This window comes from Solanum verrucosum, unplaced genomic scaffold (assembly GCF_900185275.1).
Source record: "Solanum verrucosum unplaced genomic scaffold, falcon-dt-bn FXZP01000007.1, whole genome shotgun sequence".
Lineage (NCBI taxonomy): Eukaryota > Viridiplantae > Streptophyta > Magnoliopsida > Solanales > Solanaceae > Solanum > Solanum verrucosum.
The window spans coordinates 2,065,941-2,090,914 of record NW_026020177.1 but is presented as its reverse complement, the minus strand read 5'-3'; the positions used below and the strand labels follow the sequence as shown (position 1 = coordinate 2,090,914).

Genomic DNA, 24,974 nt, shown 5'->3' with positions numbered 1-24,974 from the left:
TAAAAAAAATAATCTATTTCACAAGTTTTTTATTGTTGTATATGCAGAGATATGAATATCGCAACACTCTGCATCCCACGAAAAATCCTTTGTCATGACATCCCACAATTAGGAACTACTTTTACTAGAAAATTTCAATTCATCCTCAAGGTTCTGATGATTTCAAAACAAAAACAAAAAAGGATATATTTGCAGACTCTGAAAAGTGGGAAAATAATAGTAATTTATAAATGCTTAAGCAACAAAAGTTCTTAAAGAATTATTGGTGATTACATCCAAATCCCATATTGAAGAAAAGAACTTAGTAAACAACACACCTGTATTTATAGTGACATATTATATCTACTTAGCCATCAAATTAAAGAACATAACAAAACCAGCATTTTGAAGGTACAACATGTGAATCAAGATGTACAAGCAGGTCTTCTAGGAGGCAATTGCTGATGAGCTGTTCTCTGTTTCATTTCAAATATTTACTTGTAAATGAAATTGATAAAAATAATAAATTATTATTTTATTTTTAAAAAAATTTGATTCATACCTGCAATTTGGGACGCAATGTTTCTATAGCCACTGTTGATTTTTGATCAACTCCTGCACCTTGCTGTATCCATATGAAAAGTACCAACATTATAAAAAAGTTAAAAAGGATATTGGAGTTACATACCAGAATAATAAGAGGCTAAAAATTAGGAAAAACCTATATAAATAGTCGTCCATCAAAATAATCTCAGTATATGTACATGATATATGTATATTTAATACAAAATAATTATTTATTATATATTTGACTAGAGAATATAATTTTTTTTTCAACAGAATTTATGTCTACCTTGCATAGAGCCCAGTCAGCGGAGTCAAAGAAAGCACGTTCATGATCCTGTATCAACAACATTATATAAATTAGTAAATTTGTTTTTAGGTGAAAAGACGACTTTTTAAGAGAAAAATATAATACTATAAAACTTGCCTTTGAAATCAAAGGCTTCTTCTTTGGCGCAAGTCCTCCATATTTGTTACCAGTAGAAGTAGTCTACAAAAGTTAGTAATTATACCAAACAATCAAAAGTTGAGTCAAAAAAACAACTTATAAATTCAATATTAGACACCGAACACTACATAAATCAATTAACATATGACTAGCTAATCTCCTCCTTTTGCCTAACATTTGACTTGATTTGACATATCAAGGAACAAATTTAAAACAATAAAAAGTTCAATGGGGACCAAACACAGAATCCCATGTGATAATTTAATTTGTCTTTTCGAAACTCTATTATTATTCTGATTAAATCATAGTGTGTAGAGAGTATGGAACATAGACAAATGTAGCTTATTGGACCAAGTTTCTGAGAAGTTAAAAATATTATTTTCAAACTTTTCAAATATTAGTTACCTGTAGAGAACCATATATAATTCATAGCATAAACTTATGTGTCCAACTTTTTAAATATTTGTAAAATGATAATAATTAAAAGAAATCTTCTGATTAAAACTTATAAGTTAATTTCACTAAATATCCTAATCAAGTTTTTTTAATTTCGAATTAAGTTAGTGCCGACACATTTTTCAATAATAATTGAATCTAAAGTATGAGTGGCTCAAATGTGTTACATACATAAATCTAAATCAGAAACCATATTTCACTCTTTTGTGATCCCCTACAGCAGGTTGCACGTGATTGCTTTGTCCCTTCAACCCCACAATCTACATCATATTTATACTTTTCTTTTTTAAAATAAAATAAAATAAAAATGTCTCAAGATATTATTTTTTTGGACCACATTACTAAAATTACAAAGAAAATCATATGGAACCAAAAATATAATCGGTTCTTAATGCTAATGCAGATGATTAAAAGATATTGTAATTTGTGGAACCTAATTCCTAATCTATCAATATAAAATCCTTCTTTGTCTTATTTACGTAATTCTTTTCTAATTATATTTATTCGTACTTGAAAAAAATAATCTAATGTTACTCCGTGGTGGATCGGTTTAAACTTTTTTTTTTCAGTAGAGGCGGCTACCCAACTTTCAATTCATAAGTATCAATTACGGATGTTAGGTCCAATAACACACACGCTACATTCATATTTCTTCTTTTCATACTTTTTAAAGAAATAAATAGAAGAAAATGTGGGATTTGGAAGCATCTAATTGAGTTTCATAAACGCTTTACATTGTTCACAATCAATTTAATTAAAATCTAATTGTTCCTAGCTATAAAAATCTTTCGTAACCTAAGTATGTATATGTGTGATGTGTCAGCACTCAGCAGGGACGATTTTTTTTAGCCTTTTATATTTTATTTTTTTATAAGAGATTTTTATTTTTAAGCACAAAACATAAAAATTTTAAAAAAAGTTATTTTCTTCTATTTAAATTATAAGTTCATAATTTATTTTTTATGAGAGATTTTCATTTTTACACACAAAATTTCTTGGGTTAACAATTCTATTTCATCATTAATGCACCGTTTAAGGGATTAAATATATTTCAGTTTCATTGCTTTGTAAACCTTTATTACAGACACCGAAGATATTCTCTCCGAATAACTTATATGACATTATTTGATCAATTTAAAAAAATAAGACAAAACGGCTATTTTACCGAATTGCAACTTGTTAATCAAATTAGTATTTCCACAATAAAGAGTTAAAAGTGAGACCTAATAATGATTAAAATGGAGACACTGTCATTAAATAGTTATCAAATAAGAAACGGATTCATAAAGAAAAAAAGTGTAAAAAATAATAAATTGCACCGGCCGACTTGTAAAAAGAGAAATGTTCATTACCCAAAGAAGCAGAAAAAAAGAATTAGTAGTAATATAATTTGAATTAGTACCTGAGAGGAACCATCAAAGTCTTGAGTTGTGGTGTTGTTATCTGCCATCTGATGAGCAATTAACTAAATTAATCTCACAATATTTATAATAAGTTTATAGAAAGAGAGATAGAGTAATATAATTAGTGTAGAGCTCCAAATAATAAAATATATATAGTATATAGTATGAATAAAATAAAATAAAAAGGAATCTTGAAATACCTTGAAGTAGAGGAGATAAAGAGAAGCAAGCAAAGGGAGAAAAAAAGAGAAATATTTAAGCTGAGAAAGAAACGGTGGCAAAGAAGAAGGTGAGAGTTGGGAGAAAAAGATACTTACGTTACGTTATGTTATGTTACGACAATATTTATTAACTATATATACCTCTTGCTATTAAAAGATCCAACTTTATGTTATAAGTATTTTTTAATTTTTTATAAAGGGAATACATGTATTTGAACACTCCACGTCAACTGTGTAACGCAGCTAGCTCTTTCATTTTTTTTTTTATCTCACTCAAAACATCTTTTCTATTTTTATTCCATATAGTGTTAGAAAAATATAGATAATATAATTGAAGAAAGAGATGGTTTGATGCGTAAAAGATCATTTTCTTTAAAAAGATATTATCTATATAAAATACAAGCAATTCTCTTTGGGATATAACCAGTGATGGATCCAGGAAGGTGAGTTTTTGAACCCCTCAACCACTAGGTCTACTTCCAATCTTACATTCAGAAGGTACAAAATCAATATATATATATAGGTATAAAAAATCTTTAAAATATCTTATCTATACAATGTAATTTTTTGTCGAGGGGTATTGGGGTGAACCCCTCGACTACCTCTAGGTTCGCCTGCTATACAATAATGCTCTTGTATATATCTCCAGATTTTTTTAGATTATTTCTAAAGATTTCTTATAATTATAGAACTTAAGAGATGATATATTACTTTACATTTATTTAGTTTACTCTTAAAAATGAATTATTATAATTTTAGTTTGAAATTGTGGTTAGAGATGGAAATAATAAGTTAGGAAAAAGTTTGGTGAATAAGTATGTAAAGTGGGAAAGAGGGACAAGTTGGGTGTTAACTGTTAAGACATCAATATCAGATGGACTCTTTAGTCTTAGCTCCACCCACACCATACATCACACATATTGCTTATTTTGACATCTAATAAAACCGACACTCTGCACAATTCAATAATCCTTAAAAACAACAAATAATTAAATAATAAAAAAAGAAGAAGAAGAAATTTTTGGCCTTTGAATTAGGAGATAAGATTAGATAATAATCATAAAAAAAAAATTAGCAGCAATTAATGACGATTATAACTTAAAATCCCTTTCAAACTTATGAGTATGACAAGGTCATATCAATTTTCACAAAATGATGCTAAGTTTCTTGCACTCAACAATTATCCTTGAATAGGTCTAATGTTTAGCTTTACTTGTGAGGTAATTTTTGGATAGGAAATTAGAAGAGATGAAAATGGTTTAAGTAAGGCATAAGCAAAGTAAGTAGTACACTATTTTTTCGTTTGGCATAATATACAAGCATATCCCTTTTAACTTGGTTCAGTGGGTAACTATGACCTTTAACTTTGGATGTACACAAGTAGACAGTTAAACTTATAAACAAATAGACACATTCGTCCTACATGACACCCTACATGTCAATGTCTTACTCGTATTATATCACGTATGATACATTTGTCTACTTGCTTAATTTTATACAAGTTTAAATACCTATTTATGCACACCCAAAATTAAAATCGTAGTTATCAGTTGAATCCAGATTAAGATCATATATTTATGTATTAAGTCTTTTTTATTATCAAAAAGTTGAGCATGAGTCATGAGATATATAGAGTAGACAAAATGGATACGTCACTTCTCACGGATAGATATCAAATTCGGTTTAATTTGTTTCCATCTCTTTTCACTACACCGGGGGATCCAACTCCTATTATAATTCTATCTTAATATTGGTAAAGGATAGAAAAATTATTTTAAATTTATAAATATTGACAATATAATTCTTCTTATGCTATTTTGTGTAATGCTAATTTTGGAGGATCTTAGACGTTTGGATTGACTTAAAAGTTGATCAAATATACTTTTAAGTCAGTTTTTGAGTTCAAAAAATGTTTGACAAATATAAACATAACTTAAAATAAATTAGAAGTGTTTGATAATGTTAAAAATAACTTAAAATAAATTAAAAACAAAAAATAGGTCTCCTCCTACTTTTTATTTTTTGACTTAAAAATCATTCAAGTTTGACTTTTTGGTTTTGACTAAAAAATTAATTTTTAAAACCAATCCAAATGGACGGGTTCAATTCCCATATTGTAATTCACGCCCCCATCCCCAATTTATTTTTTATTTTTAAAAGTGTAATGCTAATTTTGGTTCAAGATAAGTTTCATTTGAGTTTTTTTTGACAAACTCGTAAAAAAATTATTTCATAGAATTAATTATAAAAAATTATTGACTAATTAAGTTATTCTTTATATCTTTTGTTCCGCCAATTGTTTTATTTTATCAACACAAATTGTTTACTAAAATAATAAAAAGAATCACACGATTTATTTATATTAACGATAAATCAATTTTATTCAAGATTATTTTATTAATTTAATTTTATTACATATTTTTAAATTTGATTATTATTACTTTATATAATTATTTAATAATAAATATATTATTAAATAAAAATAATAAATTTATCTTGATATATTAAAATAAAATTTCAAAACATTAATACAAAAGCTAACTAAAATGTAGTGAAATGACTACTCTTTTTATGAACAAGAACATAAGCATCCAAAAATAAAGTGAATATGCACTTGCATATTTGTCAGAGCATGTATCCACTTATATATATGAGACATCAACACTTGCAATGGCTTGAACAAAGGCTCAAAAATCATCGAATTTATCGAAGTCTACAATAGCATATGTTGTAATAAAATTGAAAAAGGAGGGGCATTAGTAAATGAAAAAAAAGGGCAAAATGAAATATATTAAAGGTGCGTTAGAAATAAGGGATAAGATAGTCGATGCATATAATATTATGGAGCAGCTATGGTAACCAAAACTTACAATCAATAAGAAAACAAATAGGTCAATACACAAACACAAAAAATATTTTATTTATTTTTAAAAAGGTCAATTCAAATTAATTTATAGGGCAAACAACACAATCTCACTAGTTTAGATTTCAATTACTAGTATTTATGATAGTTTCAAATATTATTTTTTGTACCATATTTTGTTGGTTGAATACATTTATCTTAACTCGATAGATACATGTATCTGTGGAGATAGATGTTTAATTAATGACTATAACTAAAAATATTTAATTTAAGGAGGAGACCACTTTTTTAACAGTTTTTGAATATATCTAATCTAACAACTTCTAAAAAAATTGAAAATAAATAAATAAATCATTTCTTCCATTTATTTTCTAGCAACAACAAAGTGAACAATTTTTCTTTCTAGAATTTGAACTTATTTCTCTGAATTTCGAGCTTCTTCTTCTAGATACGCGTATCTGAGATATGTTAATAAGTAGATACATTACAAACATGTGTCTATTTATATAGCATAACAAAATTGCTCAATTGGGTGGAGTAAATCACTCATTTAACAACTTTTGAGAATCTGTAACATAACAACTTCCTAAAAAAGTTTCAAAAATTTCGAAATCCTTTTCTTCCTTTAGTGAGAAACAGACTAAAACAATATATATATATATATATATATCATGTTACTACCAAAATTTAAATAACAATATATCTGAAAATAAACACACAATATATCTGAGATAAGTAAAGTTGAAAGAACAATCATAAAAACTAATATACAATTCCTTGTATCTACATATACATAAATAACTATGCATCTAAATTGAACACAATGTATACATGTAGATCAGATACATATAAAAATAATCAAATACAATGTAATGACATAACAAATGCATATAATAATTCAGATACATATGACAAGACTCAAATACATGACAAAATAAATCATAACAAATACATATATTAATTCAAATACATATGACAAGACTCAAATATATGACAAAATAAATCATAACAAATACATATAACAAGACTCAAATATATGACAAAATATATCATATCAAATATATGTGTAAATCTCCAATAATGTAAATCTTCAATAAATTTATTAGATACATATTGTGAAAATTCAAGCTTCATAGATAAGGGGCAGTGCAGTAATAGCTACTGATGTGGGGTGTAGGGAGAGAGATACTGATGGCATTGGAGATTGGGGGAGATGAGAGAGAAAGATACTTGATTGTTATTAAAACGTCAATTGTGGAGTAAAAATAATTAATCAATTCTAGTTTGAATGGATGTGAGTATTTGATTGTATCTTTAATAATATATGATATAAAATATTTAAAGTGGTAATATATACATAATTATTTGAAAGTAAAGGTAAAATTAATATATATGGTAGTGATTTATATCTATTTAGACATGTTGACAATAAAGTGTTTGTTTAGTATTAGTTAGTAATAGTATATCGTAAAAAAGTGAAAAAGAAGGGTCAAAATGAAATATTTTAAAAAGTTTAGCAGAAATAGGGATAAAATAGTTAATACATATTGTATTTGATGAAATAACTATAATAATACAAAGCTTCCGATCAAATAAACATGTTGATGGGAAGAAATTAATTTTCCTACCACTTGGATTTTAGATTCTGTTATACCCCTAAGCAAATGACCGATGCTGTCACTAATTCTGAATATTCTCATATTAGTCAAAATTCCGATGAAAAAATTTGTATGCAATTTGATGAAAAAAGTGTTCCTTATAGTAGACATTCTTTTGCTTCTGATAGAAGACTGACTATTCAATATATTTCTCCAATAGAACCTTGTTATGGTCCAGCTAGAAATCGCGCTGCGTCATTACATACTTTATCAACAGTTATATCTGCAGAAAAACAAAAAATTAAAATTGATCCTCGGTTAAACATTGTTCAAACGAATGATAAAGCATCTGATATTTCTGATAAGGATATTCCTTCTGTATCCGAGATGGATTTTAATCTTAATGATACTTAATGATGAGTGAACATCAAATTGATTTTAGTCCAGGTTCACTGGCAAGAAAATATATTCAAAACGAATTTTTAAATGAAAAATGGAACCGGTTTAAAACTTGGTTTTTTGACACTTATAGTAAAGAAGATTTAAATAATATTTCTCAAGAGTTTTATGAAACTTGTGCATTACATAATCATATTATGTTTTTTGTGCCTTGGTTTATAACCACTTATTTGCCTTTATTCATCAACGTTCTTGAACGATCTTACAAAGATGAATCAGGTAATATTATTCAATCCATTTATCCTCCTCAAGCTCCGTTTATTTTACCAAATAATACTGGTATTACTTTTACTGCTTTTCATAAATTTATTGATAATGATGTCGCCGCAGTAAGTATATATGAAATTAATCGTTTTATTTCTCAAAATAATTATTTGGGTCTATATGTCAAAGTTATTGGTGAACCTATTTGTTCTCTAGACAAAAAATTAGATAGCCTGTCTAATCTGATTGTTCAAATTGATAGTAAGCTAAACTCTGTGAAACAAGTTTCGGAACAGGCTTCTTCGTCAAAACAGCCTGATGTTCATATTCAAAGGCCTCTTGAGATTCAGGATTTTATTCTTAGACCTTTGCACGACCTTGAAAATCTTCTTGATAAAAAGTTTTCTCAATTTGGTGCAGGTGCGAAACCGATAAGTCTCGCTGAAGATTTTGCAGATGAGATGGAAGCCACTTTTGATTTCAAAACTCAAATGGAAATGGAAGTTAATAAACTTCATGAGTATCCAAAGAAGAATAGTGGTAATACTGCTTATGCTAGAAAACCTAGCATGCAAACATATTACTATCCCAGGCCTACTCCTCAAGATGTTTTAATAGAGGAAAGAGATTGGAATCAAACTAACACTTCTTACAGTGTAAGTGAGATCTATATAATTCAATATCACGCTTATTTAATAAACAAATAGTTTGTTCGGACGAGTTTAACGCCAAGGATTGTTCAGTTGTTTTAATCAACTGTTTGTTAGAAATCTTATCAAATCAACCATAATTATAAATGGTTTTTATATTAACTTTCGGAATAGTCCATTTGTTTAACAAATCAAGGTTTTGAGGTATATCTACCTCTTCTAGTCGAGTGTTTTTAATATCTTCTTGATCTATAAAAGAGAGAATATATCTATGCCGAAAGTCTTTACATCAATTATATATATACTATGAAAGTTCCTAGGCTCTGATACCAACGTTACAGGATCACTGACCTGGCGGTGGTCCGCCCAGTCATCGATCAAGCAAGTCAATATCCTTAGAGGTAGTCCAACTACATAAGAATTGAAATACACAAGAATTTTAACATAGTTTCTCAGACTGCATGATTTAATTATTTTACCCAAGCAAAGGGCCTGTCAAGAAGCTAATACATACTTTTATTAAGCCCATGTGTCTGATAGTTCTAACCGGGTATGAGGTGCCCTACTTATCAAACTCAATTTCGGGCTAAAAACCACGGCTCATCAGACGAAGTCATAAAGACAAAGCCAATAAAAGTAGTACTAGATCTGACTGTACCTCAATCTTAGAACCAAGTTGAGAAGCCATACTAAAATTCTTCTATATTTAAATAAAGCTTAGATCCGTTCATGGTCTATATAAAAGAGAAGTTAGTTATCCGGCATAAATATAAATTTTTAGCCGGACATAGTCACAACTTCTAGATCAGAGATATAAAAAGATTTAAAATTAAAAGAAGAGAATTAAATTACCTTGTAATAATGGCTAACAGGGCCGATGAGAAATATCAACAACTTTATTTACTTCCGGCGAACCTCTGGCAAACCGAGAGCTTTACAAACTAAGAGAAACAAACAACTTAAAAAAAAACTTTTGAAGAGAGAGTGTTTTTCGACCCCCTCCTTCAAACTACAAAAGACCTTATTTATAGAAGAAAAGTGATCTATCTACAGTTATCTACAGTGATCTACAGTGACCGATCTACAGTGACCATGTGTCCCTTATCAATGGGTCCCAAATGTACAGTAACGGTTTTTCTACTGTAGTTTAACAGTGTATCTACTGTTAATCAATAGTGGTCATCTTTTCTTTCTTTTTCAACTCCCTAAGTAAACCTTCTGCTTTAGACAACATATCTTCTGTCACAGGTTTCACCGATTCACAAGGTTGGGCCTCTTGAGCATCATCTGCGATATCATCACTTGTTTCACTTCTCATTGAAGTGTCTGATTTTTCATAGTGAGTGATATTGAGGAGTAGATTCCTCCTAATTTCATCCAAATACTCCTTTATCATTTCTTCTTTATTTCCATCTTGAATGAAAATTCTTCTGGCAATATGTTTGACGGAGTTGTCAGCAACTATTCCTTTGTGAGGAATAGTACCATAATCTTGAATTCTTTGAGAAATAGAGTCCAATAATTCTTGGCCATATAATGATTTAGTCATGGGATCCTTCTTCATTAATTTATCCCAGAAATTATTATAATAAATCCGATATAAGCATGGAATTTGTTCTTCAGTAAAACCTACTTCCGGGGTCCATTTATGGATCCATGGAATCGAGAATTCTATGAAGAAATAAATTTGTTCAATTTATTCTATATAACAAACATGATCTGAGTGGTATAAATCATTAAGGTCGGGTGAAACCTTAAACCAGTTTTTGTATAACTTTAAAAAGGGATCAGGTAAAATCTTTACCGTCGGTTCGTGGTATGACCACCAGTTCAAGAACCAGTTAGGAATTGGGTCAACAAATATCTTTGCACATACCTTGATAAACCAGGTATGTTTATGCCTTTCATTGTTATAATAAAGGACTTTGCTGAAAGCGTTAATATAATCCTAATAAGTGAAATTGGTAGGGATTTTATTGAGGCTGATCTGCCTTTCTTTCATTGAGGATATACCCCAATCTTCAATTGATATAATCTGCTTTATGATCATTTTGGAGAAGTTATAAACGTTCTCGCTAGTGTTATAACCTGAGAAGTGCTGAAATTCAACACTACCTGTATTCGTTAAAATGGTCTCGTAATACAAGCGGGTTTTGTATGACTCTCTTGGGAAGTATAATCCGTTAAGTAAATATCGCTGGAATATCTTCCAGGGTTCTTCTTTTCTCTGTATCTCAGAGTTTTCAATAAGAAATATCATTTCTTTCTTTACTACCCTTTCATAGGATCTAATATCATCAACCTCTTCTTTCGCCACCGATGCAAAAGTATCACTTTGCTTTTGAGTAAATATGCTCTCAGTTGGGCGTATAATGGATTATTTTCTGGAATATCATCCAATTGTATCGAAGAAGTAGCTTCTTTTGAAGAGCTTGTTAGTTTTACCAAGCTCATTCCTCCCCTTTTTATAATTGGAGAGCTGGATGAGGATCTGTATGAAGATCCTGATGTTTTTGAGGAGGATAATCTTCCCCTTCCGCGAGTATAACTGCCCCTTCCTCTAGCCTTGATTACCCAAGGCGGATCCATTCTGTAAACATAGCATTTAGTTTTAATCATCTAAAAGGTCATAAACTTCAGAACAATAAAATCTTTCATATAACTCTTGTTCAATCAAGTAATTAGCGACGATATCCATCACCATTCCGTCTATAATTCTCCATAAAATACGTTCCTGTAAATCTCTATTAAGAGGAACTGCCTTCAAAATTGTAACCAAAGTAATATCAGTAAAGAAGTCAAGAAAACCCATTTTTTTTAAGAAGAAAGATATTCTCTAGATAAGAAGTCTGGGAGGGAATTATCACTTTCCTTTTTATAATGAAGTTCGAAATCAAAAGGGGCTAATTGTGCTTGCCACCTAGCAAATATTAATTTGGATGCATCATGTTTAAAATCTTTATCAAACATATATTTGACTGATTGAGCATATGTTTTTATCACAAATTTCTGATTGTAAAGATCATCCTGAAATTTTAAAACACATTTAACGATAGTTAACATTTCATGAGCTACCGTTACATATTTTTTCTGAGCATCGCTCCATTTTCCTGAATGAAACCGAATAAGGTATTCATTTTTATCATGCGGGTTAATCTATTTTAATATTCCACCATAACCTATATTGGACGCATCTGTCTCAACGATCTTTGGCCAAGCAGGATTAGCAAGGGTTAAACAAGGCAAAGATTTAACTCTATCTTTAATAGTCTTTACTAGATCTGTGAGACTAGTAGTCCAAGGCTTCTTATGATCTTTTCTTAGCCTGTCGTATAACAGAGCTAAATCTCGAGACAAATTTTTGTAGAAGGGGGAAATGTAATTTAAACTTCCCCGAAACCACTGCAATTGCGTCCTATCTGTAATAATATCAGGGAATTTTGATGCGAATTCAATAGATCACTGAATAGGAGTCATTTTTCCTTGACAAATCAAATGACCCAAAAATCTAATTTCTGTTTGAAAAAGACTCATTTTAGGTTTAGATATGACCAAACCATTTTGAATAACTATTTTCTTAAAAATGTCTAGATGTTTAATATGCATTTCAAGAGTCTTTGAGTATACCAAAATATCATCAATATAAACTATGATGAAATCCAAATAAGGATTAAAAATATCATTCATAATCTTTTGAAATTTCGAGGGAGCATTTTTTAATCCAAAGGGCATTACATTCCATTCGTATTGTCCAAACGGAACATTAAATGCCGTTCTATAAGAATGGTCTTTAAATATTTGAATTTGCCAATATCCAGATTTTAGATCAAATTTTGAAAAGATATTAGCATCATATAATCTTGATAATAAATTCCTTTTGTTTGGAATAGGATACCTAATCCATTTTAAAAATTTATTTAAAGGTTTATAATTAATTACTAACTTGGGAACGCCTCGTTCTTTTTTTGCTGCGTTATTAACATAAAATGCAGTATAAGACCAGGGTGACTTGGAAGGTTTTATTAAACCATTTTGCAATGAATTATCAATTTCCTTTTTGCAGAATTCAACCAATTCTGTATTCATCTGACAAGGACGTGATTTGGTAGGGATATTTTCTTCAGAGAAATCATCTTCATATGGAAGAGTTACAATATGGTTTTTCCGATTCCAAAAAACACTAGGATGATCAGCACAAATATCAATGGCCATTTTTTCAGAAATGAGTTTAATCTTTTCTTGTATTTTAGCAGATTTTAAAGTATCGAAAATATTCATACTAAATATCTCAAGTTGTAAATAATCAACATGCTTTTGTTTCATTTCAATTAGAGCATTAATATCTCTAGAAATAGGCTCGGTGATAAAAGTATAACTAATATCTTGATTTTTATAAGTAGCAGAAAATCCTTTAGCATTTATATTAGTAAAAGGATAAATTGCATTTATAAAAGGAGTTCCTAGAATAATAGGAGGGTATAACTGATTTTTTACTAAGAAAAAGAAGTGAGGAATACAAACTTTATTCTGGCAAATCCGAGTATTAGATAATTTATACTTTATATCCAAAGCATGACCAGATGCAGATTTAACCATATGAGTTGTTTTTTCAAAATATTTAGTAGGTACTAGACCTTCTTGAATGCAACTCACATCAGCGCCACTATCAATCATAACAATGTTAGTTATAGAAAAAGTATTATCAATTAATATAGTACATTTAATATACCATTTATGAGCTGTAACAATTTGCATCATTCCTAAAAACATATTTTGTTTCGGATCAATATTCAAAGTGTTGGCAAGAGTATTTTCTTCAGCAATAGATTCATCAACCTTATTTTTTCCTTTGCTATTAGCAGACTCAATCTGAGTAAGACGGTGATCACAAATAATATGATTTTGTTTAAGAAATTTAGTTTCTTCCTTCAAATGTTCAATTTCTCCTTTTAAATCATCAAAAGACGTATCACGAATAATCATGATTTGTTTAGAAGAGAGTCTATTATGAACTTCAGACAAGGAGTAAGGAGCAGAATAATTAAAATCATCTTTAACCTTTTTATCGTTAGGAATACTAGTTGAAGAGTTAGTTTTACTAGCAGCCAATTGAATGATCTTTTCACGAAGAGTATTATCGGTAACTTCTTTTAGAAGTTCTATCACATTATCAGCAGTGATAGTGAACATATTCATATCTTCAAATTGAGATTGCAGCTTGTAAAATTCATCTTGTTCGCAGTGACAAATATTACCATGACATTTGCAAGCATCATTCGAATCTTGATGAACCTTAGAAGGCTCAGGTTTCTCATTCTCTGTTGCATAACTTGCTTCAGAATCATCATAATCTGATTCGGAACCAAAAGTATATAGAAAACTATAAATCTTCTCTTGAATATCATCATCAAGTTCTAGAGTCTTAAGCTTTTCCAGCTTACAATTTGAAGCTATATGCCCAAATTTTCCACATTTGTAACATTTAATCTTATCAAGATTTCGCCTTGACCTATTCCTGGTAAATCTATGAGATTTACAATGAGTCCTACGCTCATCTCTTTCTTCTCTAGTCCTTCTTCTAGATCTTCTTTTCTTATGATGAGATCTATGAGATTCTGATTTAGAAGTTTCTCGGTTGGTGTTTTTTGAAGCATCCGGTAAATCGAATTGAGTACAAAAATCTCCTAATTGAGACTTTTCTCTAAGCTTATCCATCTTAAGCTGTCTTGAGAGTTTTAACTCATTGCACAAATTTATGCCTTCTTGCGTACAAGCCCAATAAGCTTTCCATAAATAAAATCACTATAGGGAATAATTCCTTGAGGATTTCTATGAGTCTTTTTTATTCTTTCTGCAAATAAAGAAGGTAAGCCATCAATAAATTTGGCTTTCCAGAATTCTAAACCATTTTCGGGAAGTTCCATGACCCGACTTAAATAAGTGTCTTTATATCATCTAAACTCACCTAAATGTCTACATCTAAGACCATTTAGAAGAGATCTAATGGTTTCATATTGATTGGTAAATCTACCACTAAAATGTTCAAGAATAGTCAAAATAAGTGTATACACAACGTCTTCTCTATTTTGAACAAGGGCAAAGCCTAAATTATCAACTCCTTTATTTACTGCCTTAGCATTAATTACTGTTGCTCTCGCATCAGAGGGCATATAATTATCCCACCATCCTCTTAATTGACCGGTAAATCCTGCAATAATCATCTTGCAAATGGTCTTGTCAGTGTTACTAACACTTTTGCAGATAGTAGCATACATAAGCATCCTATGAACCATAATCGTCAACTGCCTATCAATTAACCCATCGAGATTACTTATTAACAATTATTATATAGTAATATAATACTAATAAACATATGTACAGAGTATTTTATATGATGGACAGGTGCTTACTTATTAACAATTATTAAATAGTAATATAATACTAATAAACATATGTACAGAGTATTTTTTTAAAAATAAATATTAGTAGTAAATTTTTAAATATTATAATATATGAGAATAAAATATCGATTCCAACGTGTGAATCATATATCTTACTCTAGATTCGTCTATGCCTTCAATATATAGTCGTAGTACGACATATGCTACTAATAATACTATTCCACTAAGTAAAATATCAGACTATTAACTTCGCTTCCAAAATCTCATAATATTATAGGGAAAAAAGTCTGAAATATGTTCAAATTTTGATTGAAATTGTTGTAACAATCTCAAATTTTGGACAGGACCTATTACTCCCCGCAATATTTAATAGTGTATTTTAAAGATATATATGTGCCCACGTGGACAATAATATTTATGATGTCCATGTGGATACTTATATATCTTTAAGATACACTATTAAATAGTGCAGAGGGTAATAGGTCCTGCCCAAAATTTGAGATTGTTATAGACATTTCGGTCAAATTTCAGATATATTTCGAATCCTTTTCCCTATTATATATGTAAAAAATTTCAACATAATTAACTGTCAAGCTCCGTTCGATAAGGGATTGTCCTTGTTAATTAAGGAGATAATATAATCAAAGAATCACTTGAATTGTCACTACTAAAAAAACAGTGAATACCGACCTACAAATACCGACTTTCGAAGGTCGGTATTCCCTGAAATACCGACCTAAAACCGACATCCCAACTTAGGTCGGAAAAAGCTTGGTCGCTATTCAATACCGACCTCTGGAGGTCGGTATTTGCTGACCTCTCAAGGTCAGTTTTTATTTTATGTCGGAAAATTCATATATTATTATTTCCGATTTCCTGAGGTAAGAATTGGAATAGCGACATCCGGAGGTCGGTATTTTTATTTTTTGTAATGTTGAAATTCTGACCTCCGGAGGTTGGTATTTTTATTTCTGTATTTTTAAAATTCCGACCTCCGGAGGTCGGTATTTTTATTATTGTAATATTGAAATTCCGACCTCCGGAGGTCGGTATTTTTATTTTTTGTAATGTTGAAATTCTGATCTCCGGAGGTCGGTATTTTTATTTCTGTATTTTTAAAATTTCAACCTCCGGAGGTCGGTATTTTTATTTTTGTAATGTTGAAATTCTGACCTCCGGAGGTCGGTATTTTTATTTTTGTAATGTTGAAATTCCGACCTCCGGAGGTCGGTATTTTATTTTTGTAATGTTGAAATTCCGACCTCCGGAGATCGGTATTTTTATTTTTGTAATGTTGAAATTTCGACCTGCGGAGGTCGGTATTTTTATTTTTTTATTTTTGAAATTCTGACCTCCGGAGGTCGGTTTTCTGCTACAAAACAGGCAGCAAATTGCTGCAATTTTTAGTTGCCCACCTGCATATTTATACCAAAACAACCCAAAGCCAAATAAACTTCATCCAACCAAATCAACACAATATTTTCAACATATACATTAAACTATTTCAAAATAAACTTCATCTAACTTCAAAATAAACTAAAATACGATCAAATTAAACAATTCCAAAAATATAGAAGTCTAAAATGTCAAATAGATACAACTACTCCTAATTACCCTCACTCCTTGTCAGACTTACCATTCTCATCACCCTCACTTTCCTTATCAGACCTATCATTCTCATCACTACTGGCCGGACATGAATGAAGAATATTTCCTGATTCAAAAAGAAAAGTTAGTTGGGTCGTAAGCGCTGCATACCTCTTGTTCTCTATCTCCTCTGCTGCCGCAATCTCCTCCTCTCTCTTCCTCTCTTTTTCTTCTCTCTTCTTCTCTCTTTCGGCTACAGCAGCAAGCTCGGCATTGAGATAAGCTATCTTACTCTCCATTGCAGATATTGTCTCTCTATCCCTGCCATCAAAGCTTAGGGATGATGAACCACAATACCAAGACTTCTTCTTCTGATACGCCTTTTTTGGATAGCCGTAGATTGAACCTCTAATCGGTTCACCAGCACTCTGTTTCCAAAGATTCTCGTTTTCTTCTTGTGTAAATGGTCTGTCCTGACTCTCAAGAGGTAGAGTACTACGATATTCCTGAGATATTCGTCTATACCTATCCTGTAATTTAAACAAAGAACTTTACGAATAAGAATGTAATATATACAAGGAAAAGAAAAAAAAGATTAGTTTGAATGGAGTTCTTACATATGTCTCTTGAGCACGTGGCTCAATCCATCTTTCTTCTTCTATGGGGTTCGTACTCTTCTTGACATGAGTAACCTTGAACATCTCTGCAACAGCTAATGGCCTACCCAACTCTTTTTCCTGCAAATAACATATATAGAATATGATCTCATTAATCTCCAAAAAGTACTAATCAAAAAAGAATTTTTTTTTTACTAAATTAAGAAAGTATACCATTCTTTCCTTCCTAGTAACCTGGCTAATAGCTCCACCAGTGTGCAAATAGCCTCCCTTTTCTGATGCGCGAGCCATCTTCCCAATCTCACTCCTCTTTTTAAATTTTTCATCAATACTCCAATGTTTCAGTAACAGAGCCCATCGATCTGGTAACATAAACTTAGGCATTCTGTTTTCTCTCCGACAGTCACAAAATGTGCTAGAAAGCAACTTTGAAGCTTTAAGCTTGAAGTTCACTTGAACGTCATCCTCGTGTTCGGGAGCCCATACATAATATTTCTGTAATAAAAAATAACTAAATATTTATTGTTCAAATGACTAGAGAATTTAAATGTATATGATGTGAATTTAATTTATATATATTCTTACCTTAAATTCGTTGAACATCTGCCCTTGGGTGTTAAGTGGAATCGAACTCCAATTCGGATACACACCATTATAGTGAGTTCCGATGCACTTTAAAATAATCTTTGCCATACCCAGATCCGGACGTAAGCTGAAATACGAGTTCATTGACAAAGTAGAGTTAACAAAAAATAATCAATCAATTAAAACATAAATAGATAAATGAAAGATAAAACATAATTAAATCATACTTGTATCCTAATGGCACGATGATGAGTCTCCGAAAATTGTCTCTATCGCCTGGCTGAGGACCATGTGCATCTGAGTGCTGGGTGGTGGAAGTAGTAGGCTCCGAGCCATTGGATTCAAGATGAAGATTGGAAAGTCCAATTGATCCACTACTAGTATTCAAACTATTGCACTGACTAGCACTAGATGATGGTATGGTAGACCCACGACCAAGATGTGAATAGCCCTGCAAAGTTTGGTACCCCGAACTAGGTACCACAGTGGGTGTAGATATAGTATAACCAGATTGTGGAGCCACATGAGTAGAGGCATTATGTGACTGGTGTGCCGACTGAGTAGTTGAAACTGAGGCTCGTTTTGAAATATTAACTCGAGAGGGCTCATCAGATATCACGACCCCAGTGGGCCTTCTCATAGCATTGGCCTTAAATTTCTTTTTTGGATTAGCGGATTTTTTTGATTTACCCTTGTCTTTATCTACCATCTATATCAATTAAATATAAAGATTAAAACAAAGTAGTACAAAATAATGTCATAATGTCAAACAAATATATCAAACAAAGTTATCATAACATAAGGCTTAATCCAAATAGTCTTTCACAATGTCAAACAAAAGTTAAAACTACTAAAATATAAAGTATACTCAAATATGAATAGCTAAAAATCCACTAACTAAACATACAAATTGTTATTCATCCTCTTCGGAAGTTTCTTCATCATCTATCCATTCACATGCATCATCTTCGGAAGTTTCCTCCTCATCTATCCATTCATCCTCTTCGAAAGTTTCCTCTTCATCCTCCTCCACTTTTGTTGGCATATCTAACTCTTCTCTATTAACTTCTTCTAAAATGTGATCAGGATGCTCCAAATTCATTTCTAACTCAGCATCCACTACTTGATGAACACTTGATGTTTCATTTTGTTATGCAACATCTAATTCATTCTTAACAACCCACCAATCAGACTTATCCCTACGCAACGGATAAGGAGCATAGTACACTTGTTTAGCATTCTCTGCAATAATAAAAGGATCATAAGCCTCATACTTCCTAGTGTGCTTGACTCAATGATATTATGTTTCTTAAGCACCCTCGTACCTCTTGAAGTTGGATCAAACCACTTGCATTGGAAAAGTACTATTCTTTTGATTGGCCAACCCGAATACTCCAACTCTACAATCTCCTGTAGGACGCCAAAATAATCAACATTCTCATTTTGATTTTCATCATCACCTTTAACCCAAACACCACTATTATTAGTTTTCTTATTCTTTGAGTATTTATCTGTGGCAAATTTAAAACCATTTACGTTATATTGGGACATTGTGTGAATTGTAATCGGTCCCCAAGAAATATCCTTGAACAATTGATCAAATGTGGCGGCATTTTCTGAATTGTAGACCTATATATGGTTAGTAAATTAAAAGCAATGTTAGTAGAAAGAAGAGTACACTAATCTCTTAATAGGTGTATATATTACAACACTTACCCAATTAGTATACCACGTTATAAATGATGGAAACACTTGATCATGACCATATTGGCTCACAAAATAACTGTAGAACCACATTGAATATACAGTTAGTTTCCTTAATAAAATCGGAGTTGAGTATATGTTGTTTACATATTTAATTTTCTTACTCTAAGAAGGGTTGGACTTCTGGATAATTCAACAAGACATGAAGCTCTGCAGATTTTTTTTCCTTTTCGGTAAGTTTGCGCAATGTACGCTTTTTTGAACCCTTACCCGGTTGGTTGAAGATTGATAATGATTGCACTGCAGGATCATTCCCAGTAGCATCATGTCGATTAGGTCTGTTTCTCAAACACGACACATAATCATCAAAGTAGTAAGAACAAAAGTGGGATCTTTCTTTAGCTAGATATACTTGAACCATACAGCCATCCACCCTATGTTTATTCTTAATATCCCTTTTAGACTTGCCAATGCTCCCGTAAAATTTTATATTAGATATATAATTTCAAAAGATATATGAACGATTTATGAAATAAGAATAAATATGTTATAGTTACTTACCGCTCAAAAGGATACATCCACCTATATTGGATTGAACCTCCCAGTAGGGCTTCATGAACAAGGTGAATGGGAAGATGTTCCATCACATCAAAGAACCCAGGTGAAAGAATATTCTCCAACTTATTACTAATAACAACGATAGTTTTGGCCATCCGAACTAGATTCTCTACTCTCAATGTGCTGGAACACAAGTCTTTGAAGAACAAACTGATCTCTGTCATCGGTTTCCATATGTTTTCAGGCAATCCACAAAAAGCAATCGGAAGTAATTGTTCCATGAAAACATGACAGTCGTGACTTTTCATCCCATGTAATATTCCACGCTCAATGCAACCCTCTTTCCCAAATTTGAGGCATATCCATCTGGCATTTTCAAGCTTTCCATCCACTCACAGATTTTTCTCTTCTGTTCCATTGTGAATGAATAACTAGCCTTGGGCTTAAGTAACTTGTTGTTGGCAGACTCCTGTAAATGCAACTCCAGTCGTCTACAATGTTCTGGTAAGTCAAGTCTCGCCTTAACATTATCTTTTGTCTTGCCAGTCACATCCATTATAGTGTTGAATAGATTATCAAAATAATTCTTTTCAATATGCATGACATCAAGATTATGTCTAAGCAAATTATCCTTCCAATAAGGTAACTCCCAGAATATACTCTGTTTAGTCCAATTATGTGCAACACCATACCCATCAAATTTGTACGGTGGTTCCTCAGTTACCTTTGGAAAATTTTGAACCCTTTCCCAAATATCATCACCTGTTAATATTGGGGGTGGACCATCTCGTTCAGTTTTATTCTTTTTAAATGCATATTTCTTTCTCCTAAACTCATGATCAAGTGGCAAGAACCGATGGTGACAATCAAACCATGAATTTTTTCGCCCATGTTTCAATGTGAATGATTTAGTATCTTCCATACAGTAGGGACATGCTAACTTTCCAGTAGTCATCCATCCAGATAGCATTCCATAGGCAGGAAAATCATTAATAGTCCACATTAAAGTAGCACGCATGTTGCAATTTTGTTTATGAGAAATGTCCCATGTTTCTACTGTTATGCCGTAATTTTCCTAACCTTTAGAAAAATCACTTTTGAAATGTTCTAAGTATAAAACAATTTGAGAAAAATACTTAGAAAAAAGTCGCCACTTAATTTTTTAAAGAAATTAAGAAAACTTATAATTTTCAAAGACTTAAACAGAAAAAATCATTTGAAAATACCAAAGAGGGTTCGGGGTTCAATTTACACTTCGAGAAAGGCTTAAGCATTCGAAGTGCCCGCTAACATGCGGTTGCCCTGCGACTTGACTAAAATATATTTGACTATCTTTAGGAAAATAATGATTTAACATAAAAAAAAAAAGATAACTTACAATATTTGATTAACTTTGATAAAATAATTAAATGAATGACACATTTTATATTATTCTATTTTTTAGAGAAAGGGATCCAAAATGGATCATTTGACTCGAAAATCAAGTGATTAGAATAGTAATAGAATTAGGTTAATTAAAATTTATTTGATTCATTTTTAAATAATAATTTAAACCAATTTAATAAATTAAAGCATGAATATCATTTTGAATTAATTGACTAAACCTTTTGAGAAAATGATTAAGTAAGTATTACTATTTTTAATTAATTGAAAAGGTTTTGGCTAACATTTTTAAAATTTATTTGATGAAAAATACTTTAACTTAAAACAACTTTAACATGAGTAAAATATGATTAAGCAAAAAGCATTAAAGAACAACTCTTTTCAAGTACAAAAAGTTTAACTTAATTGAAGATATAAAATTTTGACCACTTAATTACTAAAATAAATGAACACAAAACATGAAATGTATTAAAAATTAAACCAACACAAAGAATACAACTCTTCTTTTGGGAAATTTAATTAAGCTAATTAACAATTCTAAAGTTAGAGTTAATGACAAAACAAAATAAAAACAATAAATAAAATCAATTAAATAAATTAAAGGTAAAGGAGAAATGAATTTGGGCCCCTTTTTGGGCCAATTTTGCTGAAAATTTTAGCCTTTAAACCAATCCCGTTTTTGTATACACAGGCTGTATATTAGTGTATATCGAATGTATACAGCCCATTTTTTGCTTTCCGAGACCTGTACATCAACTCCAAAGACTTGTTCTTCGATTTCTCAAGGTTGGCTGACTCGTTAAGAGATAAAATTGAGCCTTTGACCCAACGAGGAGATGCAAAGAGAGGAGATAGGAGTTCATGTTGAACTCCGAGCAAATTTCACATGTAACAAAACGGAGGTAAGGATTAATATTTTATGCATACATAAATAAGTCAATTGCGACATGAAGTTTCAGCAACATATAACTTATCATTTAGACAACCAACTACCAAAGAGATATGTATCATGCTTTAAACAAATAATAGGCAACCATTAGTAGTATTGGTGAACATTAATTTTCAAATAATGAAGAATGTGAGGCAGTAAAATGGCCTAAACAGTGATGTGTTCATAATGGAAAGCATATATTTTTAATGATAAACATGCTGCACAAATGACCGACACACCTCACACAATATTCAAAATTAAAACCCATCTGTAAAAGCCAAAAAAAAATGCCAACTAATCGCACCAAAGAAAAAAAGAAAAAGAAATAAAAAGATGTTGAAGGCACTTAGCAGACCCAATTAGTTTAAGCAAAAGAAGAGAAAAGACCCTATTCCAATACTATATATAACAACACTACTACACACTAACAAGTTGCAAGCACAAATATGCACAGACAAACACAATATCCATAAGAAATGGCATTTGTTGAGCAGTAGCACTTAACACAGTGAACGAAAATGCTAAGTAACATGGAAATTGTCCTTATTAATAGTGTATTGACACTTACCCATATATTCAACAAACTCAAACTAAAACAAGGTCTAGGTTTTAATAAAATGGCAACAATATGGCTTAACACATGATCTGTAAGATCTCACTTGCACGTTGCCGAAAATCAACTAAGCATAAACTCATTCTTTATCATAGTAGACTAGTACAAAGATTGTATAGCATATAACCAAACCACTAGCAATTGACTTTAAACTAATGAAAAATTAGCACGTTGTACACATGAAAAATCAAAGCCAATAAATTCATGCTCCACGAAATCTTAAACGACGAAACTTAACGTTAACAAAACTAAGATTTTAGGCAGAAAAATGGTATAGACTTGTTCAAAATGGGTCATATTAGACAATAGAAAGTTAGTTGAGATTTTGCCTTTACATGTGTAACAACATTAACAACAACAAACCAAGATAGCACGATACTCAAAGACAACAAAATACAAGCAAAGCCAAACAAATTCAGCAACATATAGGCGAAACCAATTCAAGACGAAGGACGATAAATATACAAAAATAATCTAAAACAACTCACTCGAACATGTAATCTAACGACTAAAACAGGACAACACCACGTTCAACTTGACAGAAAAGAACTAGGTTCATACATTACCATACTACTTGAGTTCGGGCTGAAAGAAAACAACGCCTAATACTTCACTAAATATATGATTAGCTAAACTGAAATAAGAGGAGAAGAGAGGTCACCTTTATCGGAGCAGCGACTGGAACGACGAGCTCGAAGGTAGCGATTTCCACACCTATGGATTTCGATAAAGAGAAATAAAAGCTTCGGAAAGAAGATAAATTAGAACTTAGAGTTGGTCTCCCTCCTCTAATAGGGATCAAAACGAATGAATATATAGATGGAAATTAAGGGGAAACCGGGTGAAATTTTTGAATTCAAAATTCGAATTCCTTTGCCCTTTTTTTTTTGAAGACCACAGTAGAAAAGATTTTAAAATCCCCTAAAATGGGGGAAAGGGGACGTGAGGGTGGTTGGAACCTGCAGGCGAGGAGGACAACGACTTTTCTCCAGATTTGCCGAATTTTTCGCAGAGGGATTGGCGCTCTGTTTCTTAGCGTCTGAAGGAAAGACAAGTATGGGCAGTGGGGACAATTTCTGCGTGAAAAGGGAAGAAGAATGAAGAGTACAGGGGTCATTTGGTTTTTGTTGCTGGAGAGGCTTTGCTGATGGGTTTCTTTGGTGTTGAAAAAAAATGGGTTGGGCCGGGTTTCTGTTGAAAGTAGTGGGCCGCTAGAATCGTTGAATTGGGTCTCTTGAAATGGCCCAAAACTGATCTTAAATATGGGTTGGAATTGATATTGGAGGATGGTTAAGGATTGCAATTGTAGCCAATTAAAATTAAGAAATTAGCCAAATTGAATTTAATTAGTGAATTCGGCTAAAATTCAAACAAAATGAGTTAATATGAATTAATTAATGAGCTTCTTAATCTTAACGAAATAAAAAATTATTTCTATTATAAAATAATTAGTTTAATTAAAAACTAATTAACTCGAAACTATAACTTAAAGTCATAAAATATTTAACTAAAATGTAGAATCTTTGTGATGATTTTCAAATATTTATAAAATAACGTGATTGTAAAAAATATACATATTTATTATTTAAAATTATTAAAATTATTAAAATGATAATATTACTCTAAAAATAACTTGTAAGTATTTTGGATTTCATAAAATTTATTAATTCAAAATTATGACTCTTGCTAATAAAGTATTTAAAAATATAAAATCTTTTCGAGATGATTTTTAAATACTCATAAAATGCAT

At 31.1% G+C, this 24,974-nt stretch overlaps 1 protein-coding gene across 4 annotated transcripts in view; it reads right to left on the bottom strand.

The window, feature by feature from the left end:
• Nucleotides 1–212: 212 nt before the first annotated feature.
• LOC125829084 (uncharacterized) overlaps nucleotides 213–24,974 on the bottom strand; it is a 1,125,066-nt gene continuing 1,100,304 nt past the window's right edge. For 2 of the 4 annotated variants that reach the window (XM_049508359.1, XM_049508360.1), the window contains exons 2-6: nucleotides 2,850–2,899; nucleotides 971–1,033; nucleotides 833–880; nucleotides 542–604; nucleotides 213–455 (exon numbers count right to left, since the gene is read on the bottom strand). In XM_049508359.1, coding sequence (XP_049364316.1) covers nucleotides 405–455; nucleotides 542–604; nucleotides 833–880; nucleotides 971–1,033; nucleotides 2,850–2,897 — 273 coding nt within the window. In that variant the 5' untranslated portion in view covers nucleotides 2,898–2,899 and the 3' untranslated portion in view covers nucleotides 213–404. Of the gene's footprint in view, nucleotides 456–541; nucleotides 605–832; nucleotides 881–970; nucleotides 1,034–2,849; nucleotides 2,900–3,050; nucleotides 3,095–24,974 lie in introns of those variants that run through there. The other 2 variants (XM_049508358.1, XM_049508361.1) reach the window with 2 other exon arrangements.